Below are 15,952 nucleotides of genomic sequence, written 5' to 3'. Positions count from 1 at the left end.
GGCGGAGTTCTGCGACATTTGGATACAGAAATTGGAGCACCGTTTACAAAAATGCGTAGAAAAATAGAGCAAAGTTCTAAATTTCCAATGACGTAAATTTCTATGAGAATAAACAATGATGTCCATCTCTAAAATTGATGGGTTCCTTATTTCTGGATCAACCCTCGTGTAAGTGAAGTTTCGCCCTTCGAAGCAGCCACAGCGCCAATCGCAAGAGGGGCACCTCGCGGCTGCACTCATTCATCGCCGGCGCGCAATGAGAAAGCTTGCAAACGTGCACGCTTTGAGGAGCTGTGCATGACTGCCCTGCGCAGCTCCGATCCCACCCTGCAGGACCGACTCCCGCGGTGGACAGAGGAGGTAGCGGAGGCCTACCACGAGCGGCAGATGGACGCCTAGCCAGATAATGTGCTGACGGACGCCTGCTGAGACTGGAGTACTTACCCCCTCTGTCCCCCTATGGACCCTCCCCTGTCTTAAAAGGGAAATAAAGTACATTCATTCATTCATTCATTTCAGCCATGAAGGGAGGCACATGCGCCCAAGCGCCGGACTCGATAACTTGGAGTGCGCCGCCTGAAGGTGTGGAGGGTCGTTTCGCTATGCGTTCGCGTGGCCCGAAATATTTTGTGGCCGAGTGTACGTCCATCAAGCATTACCGATTGTCTCGCGGACTCAGCAAACGACTAAATTTGAATACGTGCAAGAAGCTACTGCAAGACGTGCAAAAAATATGTTGCGCTGCTCTTCATAGAGGAAGACGCCACGAACTTAACAAATCACCCTTTCACGCCACTTTCAGTGCGCATCTGCTGCCCTCATACCGGCGACACCGCGGAGAAGTCGCTAAATGTCGCCGCTCGCCTGGGGTTCGGACTTGCAGCCGACGAGCGAACGCGACAGAGCTCTCCCTCGCGTCGCTTGTCGACGTCACGCGCAAGAGCGTTTGCATGGGTGCTCACACGTGAACGCCCATGAATACGAAAATGGTATCGTATTCGAAGACTAGCCGTAGAGAAAGAAATTATGCTATAGTCTTCCCAGCTTGCGTATGACACGCCACGTTTATGAAAACTCGTACTTCCGAGAAACGAAATTCGATCTCCCAAGTTGGGGGTAGGTGGCGGCAGCCTGGCAATGCGTACCTGCAAAGGAAGCAAACAACTGCAACGGATGAGTAACCTTTTCAGCCATTCTTAAAACAAGTCAACAAGTGTACACTCTTCAAGCGACTGTTCATTGCGCTTTCTTTTGGGCCCGTTCATCCCCTCCTCAAATGCAATGGGGAGGCCAGGGTAACAGGACTGTCGTTGCTGCGCGAAAAAAAAGAACAAGCATGAAGTCTTCAAAGTATGCCAGGCCATTGGCAACAAACCAATGGATACAAACTGTGTCCTGATAAAAAGTGTCTCTGTTGGCGAGGCAAAGTACACAGCGCAGTCGTGAACACTGTTTTTCGTTCGCTATGGAGTAACACACACGACCACTCCATTGAGCGCACAAGACTGCGAACTGTAGTAGTGCCCAATCCGATGTGGAATGTTCAGCGAACAGGCTCTTTTGGCTAGGAAAAGCAGCGGGCAAATTGTAAAAAAAAAACTTGCATCGATGTCATTTTCTTTTACATCACCTCTTATGAATGGGATGAAAGGAACGCCAGAACTTGGAGCGTTCTTCAGGCGGTAGCCAGTAATATTTCTCGCGCATTATATATATATATATATATATATATATATATATTTCGCATTCACAGACACTCGAAAAGCAGGGACGAAGTTCGGGCCCAGTCGAGAAAGACACCCGCGCATGGGCACACTTGCGGACATACCAACAGTCCTCTTTGTAGACTCTTCATCTCCTGGGTCTCGACTGTTGCTCCACGTTATTTAAATCGCCTCTTCATCGTCGACTAGTGAATATTTTAGACATTCATGTAACGCTCTCTATAACAACATCGAAAAACAAACAAAAACGCCTATTACGCTCCTCTCCTTCTATATTGGGCGCGGCACAGCCAAGACAGCCCAAAGAATCTTTCACGCTCCAAGAATGCCTTGCACGACAGACAAGTGCTGGGAGGCACTTCTGAACCTGGCAATGAAGGAGGGCCTGGTGGGGTGTGGAAGAGTTGTGGCAAAACTCTATTTGCATTTTTTATAAACTACGAAGCACATAACTTTTGCTTTTCATTTCCTCAACAACGGCTTTCGCTTTCTGCGCACTCTCGGGGAGAGCGCGCAGAGCCGTACCTGCAAGGCAACGTTGATTGTCGTTAGCTACCATGTGTGCCTCCCACATCTACACCGATATGTGTTGCCTATGGAAGTGTTCCACTGCACCTAAATCTAAGTACACGTGCATTTTCGCATTTCGCCCCCCAATCGAAATGCGGCCGTCGTGGCCAGGATCTGACCTTACGACCTCGTGCATATCAGCGCAACACCATAGCCCATAAACCACCGCGTCAGGTCCGGTAGAACTGTAGCGTGCACGTTGGATTTGTGTAATTTTCGCACTTGTGGCTTATGACGTTCTTGTGGAGCTGGTTGTTATGCTTTATCTTTCTGCACTTCGAAGACATTGTACATTTCTGAACGCAAAGCGTTTCTTCGCACTGGCGTAATCATCGCAACGTGTTGAATTTGTAACGCAACGTTTTTATTCAAATATGATCAATTTTCAAAGCGAAAAGGTATGAAGTTTAGTCATATCCGCGCAACTATTATTTCCGTGCTGGAACAATGCCTTCTTTGCTAGGTGCCTACTGCATCGCTCGCATGACCGATTGGAGCGGGCGTCTCCGTATTTCATGCTAGTTTGTCGTATTCGCAGAGATTGCGCTAGCAGCCTACAGTACTTCCGGTTGCAGCGGAAGTGACGACTGCGAGGTCAGCGCGTCTTTGGCTTGGGGCTCGGCGAGAGCCGTAGGGCGCTGCCTCCGGGATCGCGACAGACGGCGCTTTAATCTCGGAGGCAGGAGCACGTGATTTAAGTTGGCAGCGCCTGCCGGAGCCAGCGCTCGTAACCGACAGTAGTGGATATGACAAAAAAGAAGAGGTGCTGGAACCAGCTTGTGGGTATTAACTCTATGTTCTGGGTTAATGTGACAGGCATCCTTCAAAGAAGGCATTGGCTGTAATACACCACCACACTTGTGGCTCCCGTAGAGGTGGCGAGCGTTCCGATCTTTTTGCAGGAAATTCGATTTGCTGAGAAAACACTTTGTTAACGCCGAGTTCGTAGTGCCGCTAAGCTTCAACTGTATATGTCCAGTGCATTTCAAGTTACCTAAGCGGGCTCAAAGAAAGTTATGTGACGTTCCTTTCACGTTATACAGTTATCACTTTCGCTGCAAACGCTGATTTGAGATAACGTACAACTATTCCAATCCGTGTTTATTCCAAATCCGCCATTATCTCTCCGTGATAGGTCACCGTGGCTAATGCTCCGCCCAAATGGATGCGGTGCCCGCCCACCCGGGCTTGGTTCGAATCATTTTGACCTATTACGGAAGGCTAATGGCGAAGTTGGAATAAAAACATATTACAATAGCTTTAAGTTATCTCAGCCTGGTTTAGTTTGCCGGGCGTACGGAAGTGAATCGGACATATGCTTTCCCATTCGGAGCCCGCTGCTGCAAAGTGGTTTGTTCTATCGTTACCTCTTTCAGCGTGAGACTCGCTGTAGCGAGCTAAATTTCATATTGACACTGCAGCCGCTGCCGAAGCAGTTTACGAACCGCAAGTTGATCCGGAGCCTGCAGCCCGTTTCCCCAGCGCCCGCTCCTGTGGCACTCGCCTTCTAAGAGCCGGCCTCTGCAACTTGAACCGCTGTTGAGGCAACATCGTTAATGAGCATACCCACAATAAAACATACGCTACGCTGATTGCAAATAAACGTGTACGTAGTGCCACGGCTACAGATCTTGCAGGGAGGCTCCCTATAGCCACGGCTGTCATATAGCGCCACCGGCGGTCACCGAACGAACGGCTTCTTCGCGGCGGGGAGAGCATGCATGTAACTGGTTTCCAACATGGGCACCACGCGCGTGAAGCACACAGGACTCTTCACTACGCCGGATGTGGAAGGCTTCGCTCCGCAATGCGCTGCACAAAGAGAGAAGTTGTCTTCAGGTGCCTTAAAATAATTGTTCCGGAGCAAGGGGGGAACTGTAGCTTTTTTAGGACACACGGGGCTATCGCAAGTTGTTCTGTAGTTCAATATACAATGTGTACTTGGTAAACCCGCAGAATCTCACTTTTTAAAGCACAAATGCGCGTTCTGTTCAAGCCATGCACTAACTACGAAGAAGGCTAGCGACTTCGTACATGTTCATAGTAAACATTTATGAACTCTCGCTTGCGCGCTTCGCTTTGGTTGCGCGGTTTGTTCGCAATTCACTACGCGAACGAGGCTATAGGAATATCCATTCATTCAACGTGTGTAGCAATGTTCAGCCCTCCCCCTTCCCCCATGCCCTCCCTCTGTCCATCGGAGTGAAAACTCATGCATAGTACATTCAAGGCAAAGGCAACAAAGCACCATATGAAAAAAAAAAAACGGAGACATGTACATTCGCAGTATATCAAAACACAAAACTGCATAATTAAAAAAATTGTCAACAGCTGTCCGCAAGACTGGCTCTTGTGAGCTGCGAAAGTTTCAGACTCTCGTCCGCTGTCTCTATATGAGCGCTGATATGCCGTGAGGAACATGCGTGCGTTGATATATCAATTGTACCTCCATGTCAAGACGCACAGTTCCTTAGCACTATCTACTGATGTCTGTAGGAGCGACATCCCATAGCGCGTAACCCTCAGCGGTTGAAGACGACTAGCCTTTCAAAACTTTCGTATATGCCCACGAGACCTGTGCAAATGACAGGGCGAATACATTACAAACACATGCGGTCGTTAGAAAACCCGGCACTTGTGCACGGGATTTAGTGACGTCTCCGGCTTGCAACGGAATGTCTCTGAGAACCTCCGAACGTGCCGCAAAGGTGCGGAGCAAGGATCCACGTCCGCGTTGCGCTCGTTGGGAGGCGCGGCACACTTCATGAGGCACCAGGAGAGGAAAAAGGTCTCCACTGCCGAGTAACCGGCGACGTCCTCGTGATCCTGATGCTTTTTATCGTAGTTCTCCTGGAAGGCGTCCAGCAAGGCTTCAATGGCGACCGCCTCCAGCATGACGTTGACCCGCGGCGCGATCGACATCGTCCGGGCGTCTTTGGCAAAGCATTCTCGAGACTCGTCCAGACGAGCCTTGGTCGCCGCCTGCCTGCCGTAGTAGTCCAGCGCGATCTCGGCCGATGCGCGCGCCAGCAGCGCGCCCAGCGTGCCGTACTTGATCGCGACTGACGTCTCGACGTCGTACATCGGGGACGTCAGCGCGAAGGGCAGCAGCACGAAGTCCTGCGAGCTCTTCTTGACCGTGTACAGTTCTCTGTTCAGGATGGCGTCGATCGTGCGCAGGACGTAGACGCTGGGCTCCGTCTGAAAGCGCAACCGCGACGCGTTTCTCCAGTTGCGCACGAACGACGACGTCATGTCCGGATAGCCCAGGAACGGAGAGCGAAGATCGTGCTTTATCCGGTAGTCGAACGCTTCGAACACGCCCTCTAAGGAAGCCCACTCGGTGAGCAAGGTCGTGTCACCGGAGAACGCCGGGTCGTCTTTGAAGCGCACCGTGAACGCTTTGCGCACGGAGAACATCAGCTTGGCCACGTCCGAGCGCACGCCCGACTTGAGGACGCGGGCGCTGTAAGGCGCGAATATGGCGTCTCCCACCACACCGTAGGTGAACGTGAAACAGATGGACGGCGAAGACGTCCAGCTCGGGAGGCGGGTCCCGCCTGCGGCGGTGGCAAGCAGCGCGTCCCGTCTGGTGAAAATAGAGGCATACTGCACGGCGCACCAGGAGACGTACAAGTGCATCCTGTCGTCACCGTACTCTTGCCAGAGCTCGCCGAACGCGCTGACAAACGCCGCGCTACTCGACAGGAAGCGGAGTGCCCCGGTGACGTTGTGTCTAGCCAGCGCAGTGGCCCATGTGCTAACGTCCGGATACATGTGGTTCGTTTCCAGCGTGGTCCAGTTTCGCAACGCCAGGGCGTCCCTCAGCCGCTTCTTCATAAGAAGCTCGGCATCCTGGATGTCGCTGTAGGTGACGTTCCCGACGCCGCCGTAGTGCTGGACGAGAGCGTCGAAGTACTCCTTCCGCTCCACCTCGTTCGTGGTTCTCGAATCAATCAGAGGGATCAGTCGCGTGAACCAGGCCGAAGGCTCGACGATCACGGCGCTTGAGTTCGCCGAGGAGCCCCTGACCTTGATGTCAAGGATCGCGGGCCACCCCAGTTCGAAGGCGAGGAACAGGCTCGTCTCCAGCACGTCCGGCCGCGACGGAATCCAGGGCCACACGACGCCGGCCTCGGCTAGGTACGCCCTGACTAGCGCGACCTCGTCGGCAGCCGACCCAGCGTCCGCCTTGACGAGGGACTGGTAGCAGGACCGGAAAAGGGCCGCCGTCTGCTCGCCCGCGTTCTGGTGCGTGTCTGGGATGGCGACACCTTCCACCGCCGCGACGGTGGCCTCGATCGCCGTGCGGAACACCGACTCCCGCATTGAGACCGAGTGCTTGCTGCGCCATCCGTCGCACACGTAGCGGCCGAAGCTGTCGCACGGGTTCATGGAACCATTGATGGACGCGTTGAGTAGCTTGGCGAACGAATCGCAGGGCGCCGTGGTGCACAGTTCTATGTTGAGGTTCGACTGGACGACGAAGAACACGATGACGACGGCAAAGGTGACGGAGAGGAAGAGTGCGGCCAAGGACCACAGGTCGCCCTTCTCGGACTGTTGCGCGGCGGCTGCAACGGCGGCGGCGGCGTGCTGAATCTCTATGGTCACGTCCTGTTTCGGCTGCAAGCACGCGCGGTCCTTTGTTAAGAATGGAGAAGTATATACTACAAGGCATAATATCGCGGTTAATGGTGTATGAGGCAAAATTATTTTCGGCACTGTGTATTTTTGCAAGAATTCGTACACATCCTCCTCAGTCCCAAAGAAGTGTCAGGGACAGAACCTCTTTTAAACTCTGTACTTGTTACCGATAGATATATAACCAAAATGAAAAGCGCATTCTTTTGTTTATGTAGCAAAGTGCTCAACGTGGCCTTTTCTTGCACGAGCATGGTGGATTGGCACGTTGAAGCTTCATCCTCAATTTTGATGTCAAGTCGCGCTGCTCAAAACGCATTCCACGGATGCTTTTCCTCACCTGGGAAAAGCACGATAGTCTATATCATTATAGCGCCTATTTTCTCTAATGACCACGGAAATAATGGGCCTAAACCACTTCCATCCGGTTTTACACGCATGCGACTCGATATGCGCTAAAGCAACACTATACAATATCGCTTCGCAGTTAGCGTCGTTGAAAAAGGAGTAAAGGTGTATCACAGAGAAAACAGCCCGAGAAACGAGGTCTGATACGCGCGCAACACGAACACAGCACAGCGCTCGTGCCACGAGCGTTTCCAGTCCTCGCTTCTCGCGCTGTGTCTGTTATATACAGGCTACAATACTCAGCATCGCAGCTTATGGCAGGTTGAAGGTGACGCGCATTATAACGTGCAACAAGGGGCCGCGCGATCGTATAGTCGTGCGTGAGCCTCGCCGAAGACTCGACGATATAACGTACTAGGGGGTAGGATGCCTTTTTACGAGTGAGGCGGAGAGGCCCGTCGAAATGTCAATCAAACCGCCGCCAGCAAAGCAGCCTGCGTCGGAGACCTGAAGCGAACGTGTGCGAATGACCCGCCGTCGTCGAAAAGCGCATGCACTACACATGCGGGAACACGTTCTTTGCATACAGACTGCTTTTAGCGCATACTTTCAAGTATTCTTTTTAAAAAATTGCCTGTGGCAGATAGCATAATTCTATAGTCCATAAGCTGGTCTATACTCGAAGAGGCGGACATTATCGCACAACGAATTGAAATGCATAATCGGCTAATTAACAATAATTTTCTAATTAAGTTTTCGACTAATTGCCTTATGCCACGCATTTCAATTGAAAGAAAGTTCTAGCGGGTGAGGTTACCAGGCACATCCACTTGTAAAGAACTGTGTGGATGACACCGTTTATGAGATATGCGCCGTCAAACTTGGGGCAAAAATGCACTGTCGTTTCACTTTCTTGACAACGATATTGAAGCAGCTGACTCAAATCTGACACGCTCACGCACACATGAAAAACGGCATACACAGGCGCTGGACTGCCACTACTGCTTTATTGCTTAAATGCCCGCCTTTTGTAGTGTCGTTTGAGAAGCGCACCCACTCTGACGGCAGTGAGGCGTGAAGACCCAAAGTAAAGATCACCGCCCCAGCACTCCGTACAGATGCTTACTCAGCGAATCTGAAACGCGCGACCCGGTGTTTATCACTGATTTAATTCCTACGGTTTATTAAAAGATAATAATAATATTTGGGGTTTTACGTGCCAAAACCACTTTCTGATTATGAGGCACGCCGTAGTGGAGGACTCCGGAAATTTTGACCACCTGGGGTTCTTTAACGTGCACCTAAATCTAAGCACACGGGTGTTTTCGCATTTCGCCCCCATCGAAATGCGGCCGCCGTGGCCGGGATTCGATCCCGCGACCTCGTGCTCAGCAGCCCAACACCATAGCCACTGAGCAACCGCGGCGGGTTATTAAAAGATGGCTTGGTAGGCTGCCATATCCTCAGTACGCAGTTGCTGCTTGCGCTCGGCTGCACGAGCCTGTTCTTGTGCCCGGGCTGCAGCATCGGCACGGCGTAGAGGAGCTCGTTCCCGGTTCTGCTCGCGGCGTTGCTGATCGAAAGCTGCCTGCTCCACAGGAGCACGTATGACGCGCAGCCTACCCATTTCAGAACCGGAGAAAAGCTGCTGTGAGCGTGCTTGGCTGCGATTGAGAGCAACGACGTCACTACTGGCACAGCCAACCAGGCGCCGCTCTTCTTATTTTTCTTTTCTCGCGCATGCGCATGAGGTTGCGCCGGAAGAGTTTTAGCTGTACAGGCTACAGACGGATGGACGTACGGACGGACGAATCGGCTAGCCCATATACTGCTTCGCTGTAAAAACAAAAGCAAAGATGAAAAGTCGAAGATATCGGCGCGTTCTGTCAGAGGATGATACCGAGAGGTAACTAATACACATGTCTTTCCAATTGCCGATTTCTATTGCTTCAAGAATTTCCCTTGTTTCCTTCTCGTGTTTCCAGCAGACAAGATCCGTTTCTCTCAGGACTGGTTTGCAGCCAGAATCCCTGCAATGAAAGGCTAAATGAGCTGAATCTTTAGCCGTGCAGTGATAATTGTCCTCAGCCTCGTATGCAAGCAGCTGCCCGTGTGCGTTATGTATACCTTGTCACAGAACAGAGGGATCTTGTAAACCGCTCTCTCTCTCTCTGTACAAATGACGTAGGGCTTTCGGTGCTTGACTGCGCAGGTACTCGTTTTCTTTTCCGCGCCGCAAAGTTCACCTTTTTGCACAGGCCCCACAATCGCCCAGGCGCCGAAAACACCACATCAACGCCGGCCCTTTGCCTTATCTTTCGCAGACTCTGGGAAATTGTGTGCAAATAACGTGTGACCACCTTGTCTTGACAGTCCTTGTAACTGCGAGTGGTTCAGCTCGCCTTCTTTTATCTTCTTTAGTGAACATTCTGCAACTGATATCAACAGCTTCGAGGGCTACACGGAGCTCCTGAGGCGGCTCACCTGGTTTGTGCTGATTTCACTTTTGTGATGGCACGGTTTTTGCAGCGCGTTAAGGAAGCAAGAGCGGGCAATCGCCCTCTTCACAAGCTTTTCATGTGCCGATTGGTAGGGAAGCATAGGTTTGTTGTTTCTTGATTAATAAGACCAACATATACTATGATCAGAGCATGCATCAGAGGAACCTAACCTAACCTAACCTAATAAAACCTCTTATTGGTAGCTCATGTGTCATTATCAATGGCGCAAGGCATTCAGAAAATGTCGCCATTATATCAGACAAAGCCGAATAAAAAAAATATCTTAATCTTAGCAAAAAATCTGAAATCTTAACGAAACGTCGCCTTATGCATTGGAGCACCAAAGTAACTTGAACGCCAACAGATTTCCCCGCAAAGTTGGAGAAATAATATCTCGAAACTGGTGTCATCCTAAGAATTCGTTCCAATTGGATCCGCCAACGAATTCCCCTGCTAGAATTTGTAAATTGCAATATGGGGCCATAAGTTAATTAGTTGCAAACATAATTAGTGATGTTTGTTAATTAGTCAACCATGCATATCAATTACTTTTTTACGAGTACTGCCCGCCGCGTCGAGTAGACAAGTTCAGGGACGACAATGGTGCCATCTGCCACAGGTAATTTTTAAACATTCTGAAAGTGTTGCTGAAACACCCGGTGCAACAGAGTAACGAAGTATTGTACTCGGACATAGTGAAATATATAAAAGGGCTCGGGTATGGCGAAGTAATTGGACGGGATACAGCGAAGCTTCTGCAAAATTATTGCGTTGATTTGAGGCAGTGGCAAAACAGAGCCCTATGACTTCCGAACGGGATTCCTCGCAGAGCTTCGCTGTCTTTGATGTATCAGTTGCTAGGATTGGCGTACATCCTTGAAGATCTCTTTCAATAAGTGCCTCGTACCGCAGGCTTGCTTGGCGCGGCTCTAACACCGCCTTGGGTGAGTATGGTTCCGGTTTTCGACCGCGACTCTTCGTAGGCTGCGGCTTTTGTTGGACGAACCCCGACGGGCGGCCTCGTTGTTGACGTCACAGCCGCTTCCGGGACTGGGCCTGGTCGGTGGACGGTCGCGTTTGCCTGCGGTTATTATTATTATTATTATTATTATTATTATTATTATTATTATTATTATTATTATTATTATATTTGAGCCTCAAAATTTGTACCTCCTATACAGCTTTAAAAATTTTAAATATGTGGTTTTACGTGCGAAAAGCACGATCTGATTATGAGGCGCGCCGTAGTGGAGGACTCTGGAAATTCAGACCACCTCGGATTCTCTAATGTGCACCTAAATTTCAGTACACAGATGTTTTCGCATTTCTCCTCCATCGAAATGTGGCCGCCGTGGCCGGGATTCGATCCCGCGACCTCGTGCTTAGCAGCACAACAGTACTGCCACTGAGCAACCACGGCGGGTGCCTCAAGTAAAACATAGAGTGGAAACAACTATATTCGTGCCTTGCGAAACCTTGTTAAGAGGCAGCGTTGCCTGAAGGGTTTTGAATTAGTAATATACTTCCGAGCGATGTAACATAGACCGATTTTGCCAAGCTTTAGATCAATCAATAAATCAAACAAATCAATTAACCCGTACTCATATGACCAGATATATACATCGGTAAAAAAAGGGAGACGAAGGAAAAGCTGCAAATGTTGCAGCTTCGCCGAGTGCCATCCACCCAATAGGCGCGACGACAGCGTGTAAACAATGTAAGAGATAAAACAAGTGAGAAGATTTAAGTAAAATGCGCTGAAACATAAGAAACCGAACTGATATGTGTGCTTGCTATTGTTTGGCTCAGTCCTTGTAGCCCCTAATTAGTGCATGGTAATGAAATTTTCCAGGGGGGGCGGGTGCTTATAACAATGAAAGTAAAAACTATTAGTTTGTTCAAGGTGGGTGAGGCAAGTGCCAAAAATGTGCCAAGCTTCCCGCGACACGCCCTAATGTAGCATCGTGTGAACCTGTATGTGCACGTGTCAGCTGCCGCCACAATCTCACATTGAACAAAAAGTGTGTTCAATGTATGGAATGTATGTCATTGCCCTCGTCGCTCTTTTTGATGTATGTAAGCTAATTCAAATTTGTTGATGTAGCGTCTCCCCATACTAAGACGCCGTACAAGTGGGTATGGAAGAGAGCTTGGTATATAAGTCGCCTTATGGTGACTCACGTCTAATAGGTGCTGATAACAGAATTGCGATATTGCTTTTTTTATTGCTGAGTTAGAGAGTTGTGTGCTTGGTGTTTCAGCCTCCTTCAATTTCGCGATTTTCGACAGTTACTGTAAATACACTGATGAACTGAATAAAAAATCTTACTCCCCACGGTCCGTAGACCTTGATTTTTTTTTTCATTTAAGTGTGACAAACCATATCGAATTCAATGGAGCGGATGCCGAGAAAATTTATTGTTCCATCCTGATATATTTAAATAGTACATACGAAGGACTCGAATTACGCAAAACTTTAGTATATATAGCAAACCTTCCCAGTGCCACCTGAAACTCCTCAATACGGAAGCCGGACACAGGACGGAGCGACCATGATGCAAGTCTTCAGAGTTCCCTGTAGTTTAGTCACTTAAGTACTCCAACGCGTCATTGTTTAGCTTTCTGTAGGTGTTTGTTTTAACCGGATCATATCACCGTTATCAAGGTACAATAACGTTCCAGATAGGGCAAAGAGAATGACCACGCAAACAACATCTCGAAGTGTACCTGGATGACGGGCTTGACTTCCTGCTGCGGTCTATCTTCAGCCCGCTTGACCTTTCGTGTCCCGTGTCGAGTGAGGCTAGACCTGTCCAGCGTCCTCTCCTGCGTCTGCTCGGTGTCAGTGTGCTCGGTCTCGTCGGCGGCCTTGTGGTGCGAGTCGCTGCGGGACTTCTTGCGGCTGCCGCTCCTCTGCGACGTGGACACCTCGGGGGTCTTGTCGTCTTTGTGCATCGTGAACGGCAATATGGCCGAAGTGCAGGTGCTGGCAGCCGACCCGAGGCTTCTTCTGACGGGCGCATGCACTGAGGCGCGCGCTTGTGATGATGATGATGATGATGATGATGACGTTGGTGGCGACGACGATGATGATGGTACAGCATATGCCTTTTGAAGGGACCAGTCACGCGAGTACATAGGTACAAAAACCAATTGAAGAAAGGAAATTAAAAGCAACAGTTATCCATGCAGTACCTATTGCACTGACACCTATGCTGATTTTAGTTTGTTCCGGTGGCGCTTCGTGGTCTTAGTTTAGGTGCCCCTTCGTTGTCTGGACCGCCTCATGCGCCTTCGTCAACCCCAGTTGCCATCGCCAACTGCTCGCCATAGGATTGTCCACACACCCGGGCATCGCCGGTGAATGGGTTGGTACCACCGGTCTATACAATAATAACGATGCGTGGGTACAGGAGCACAAAGTGTCGCAGCTTCTTCCTTGTGCTTGTGCCCGTGCTGTTGCTGATGGTGATTGCAGGGGCCTCAATCGATGACGGGGATGACGAGCCCTGAGAGAAAAAGAGATAATTTCTTTTAATGAAGAGAAAGGAGGAGACATTGACCGGAATAACGTGCGTCTACAGCCTGCAACTCCTCGTAAGGTTAAGGAGAGAAATAGGGAAAGGAATAGCGTTTCCCACAATTTTTTTGCAGGGAAACTCTATGGAGACAGGGGGAATTACACTGTAGTTTGCAGTGCCGTAGTTCAATGTACCTTCTCTACAAATGCCCAATACAACACAAAGTGTAATATTGACACCGTAAGCCCACTAACCACGGAAGCAACGCATCCACAAAACATTCTGACACAAAAACATTTTGTCTATTGGCATTTATTTCCCTATATACCGCACATATTCTAAAGACAAGCGTGCAAGGCCGTCGCACCAAGAAAGTCACAAGCGATTGTATGACGAGTTGGGCGTGGTCAACCTGTCTCCGTGTTCCTAGTCTTCTCCTCCGTACAGGAACAGTAGGAAATATCGCGACTGACGCTACATCACACCACCACAAGGTTCTCCGAGATGCCCCAGCTATTCAAGAAATATTTGAGTCGCAATACCCTACTTCGTTCCATTTTCATGACTCTAAGAACACCGTGCGCCCCATTTTCCTGTAGCTAGGGGTAATAGAAGGGAACTACGCACGTCCCCATTTCCCGCATGACGTCCGAGATTACCAGTAGGCCTGCGAATACGATAATCCTATACTTCGGTGACATATTCCCATGCTTGCAAATGCAGCTGGTGTGCATGCAGGTTATACGAGTACACAGTGATGACCGTGAGGAGGAGGGTGGTAATGATGACGATAAGGATGATGCCGCCGCTGCCCTTTGACACATTCACTACGTGACGATGATGAGTAGTAGTAGCTATGGCCTTTGCACCGGGCAGGCATTCTCTATAGCATTCAAAATTATGTATAAAAAAAATCGAAAACTTAACTCGTCCACTGTGTGTTCCCAGGAGACCGAAACTGCGCTGAGTATCGTCGCCCTCCAGTACGAGCAACGCCGATGCACCAACTTCTCCATTTAGGAATAGCTACACGAAACTTGCATTATCCGCAAGGCCTCCCAGATTTGTACCTCGTTTTAACGATATCGGAGACGACGCATCCGCGCTTTCCAATTTTACTCGATGCCCCGTAGTGGGTTGCTTCGTTCTGTTGAGGACCAACCAATCAACCGAGAGCGCTCGGCACGTTTCGCGAGAGACTCCTTAGCAAGGGCTCGTGAGCCGGGCCGACGGTTGCGTTCCAGAGCAGCTCGCCGACTTACGTCGTCGAACGTTGCATAACACTCTACATCTGCAGTTACGCTTCCCCGATCACTGCTTCGTCGGTTTTCCCACCCGCAGGCGAGATGGCAGACTTAAAGAAACCTTCCATCCCAAATGGTACGTTTAGTTTTCGTTTCAGAGTGTGCTCACGTACCTTTGGTGTAAATGTTATAAACAGGGTTAAGATGCCTCAGAAAGGCTGGCCAACGTTTCGATAGGAGGACCTATCTTCGTCAAAGCCGGCCTCGTCATCCTTGGCAGTTAGTGTTAAAGCGTTAGTAGAGTGACCTTATGCACCCTTGTGTTCTGTGGCGGCTGGTTGTGAACGGAGAGACTTCCAAGAGAATGAGCGCTGTCGCCTGAGGTCTGTGAACGTGGTTTCTAGTTAGACGAGGGGAGAAGAGCGGGAGAGTGGGAAGGCGGGGAGAAAATAAATAAAAGGAGAAAAAAAGACACCTAGAGGGGGAAAATGAACAAGAAAAAGAAGGGCATGGGGGAGTGTCGGGGAAGCGAGAAGTTAGGGAGCATTCAGCGCTGACGTTGGCGGCCTTTTTTTGCGGCTTTAGAAGAGTCGGTCAGGCGGTCAGTGCGCGAGTAACAAAAAAAACCCAAACAGACATCAGCTGAAAGAATGACTTGAGTAGCGTAGCAGCAATGCGTCGGGTAATTTTGAAGGAGTTGAGATGGCGACAAGGAATCTGGGATGCAATGCATGGGATAGCAGAAAGGCACGGTCTTTGAAATGCCCCATAATATGACCGCACGAGTTCGGTGCAAGTAAGCGGCTGTACACGCCATGCAGAAAGGGAAAAAAGATATGCAGAAACCATCGACAATGACCGTCAACGTAAGCGAGTAGGGGAACGTTTCTAGAAATCTGTTCGATTTATTATAGGAATGATGCTATTTACGGTGTGACTTGTTACAGTGAGGACAATTAACTAGGGTTTGTTGTTTCACTGCGTACGTAATTTCATAGAGAGCGGTCAACGTTCCAGTTCCTCTGCAGGGGTAGTTCTGTGGGCTTGTAATTCTACAGGCATTGTAATCCAAGATTGCGTGGCTCATATGCCTGTCGTGGGGGGTCTGGTTGGCCAAGTGGTGGAGGTGTCGGCGTTTTGCTGACGTTACGGGCAAGCACGTAATCATAATAATAATAATAATAATCATCATCATATGTGCCAAAGGTCATGTATCGCTCTTCAATGAACCTCTTTGACAACAACCGACACCTACCTGGTGACATATACGTAATTGTTGATGTCAACTCGGGTTCGGTCAGCCTGTCGTTCTTTCTTTTTTTTTCTCTCTTTCTCTTTTTGAGTGAAATTCGTGATATGAATAACCTTAGCGAGCCGGTACGCGACCTTTCAGATGGAGA

At 49.7% G+C, this 15,952-nt stretch overlaps 1 protein-coding gene across 1 annotated transcript; it reads right to left on the bottom strand.

The window, feature by feature from the left end:
• Positions 1–3,865: 3,865 nt before the first annotated feature.
• On the bottom strand, positions 3,866–12,849 carry LOC142575608 (neprilysin-1-like). The gene is made up of 3 exons (XM_075685100.1): positions 12,515–12,849; positions 10,695–10,868; positions 3,866–6,920 (listed from the first exon to the last, which is right to left on the bottom strand). The coding sequence occupies exons 1-3, from the start codon at positions 12,740–12,742 to the stop codon at positions 4,914–4,916; spliced, it is 2,409 nt and encodes an 802-aa protein (XP_075541215.1). The 5' UTR covers positions 12,743–12,849; the 3' UTR covers positions 3,866–4,913.
• Positions 12,850–15,952: the final 3,103 nt, after the last annotated feature.

This window comes from Dermacentor variabilis, chromosome 3 (assembly GCF_050947875.1).
Source record: "Dermacentor variabilis isolate Ectoservices chromosome 3, ASM5094787v1, whole genome shotgun sequence".
Lineage (NCBI taxonomy): Eukaryota > Metazoa > Arthropoda > Arachnida > Ixodida > Ixodidae > Dermacentor > Dermacentor variabilis.
This window is presented reverse-complemented; position numbering and strand designations above follow the sequence as displayed.

Coding starts and splice junctions, on each gene's coding strand:
- LOC142575608 (XM_075685100.1), bottom strand. CDS start 12,742: ATGCACAAAGACGACAAGACCCCCGAGGTGTCCACGTCGCAGAGGAGC. Junction 10,869..12,514: donor AAGTCAAGCCCGTCATCCAG/GTACACTTCGAG, acceptor TAATAACCGCAG/GCAAACGCGACCGTCCACCG. Junction 6,921..10,694: donor CCGCGCCAAGCAAGCCTGCG/GTACGAGGCACT, acceptor GCGTGCTTGCAG/CCGAAACAGGACGTGACCAT.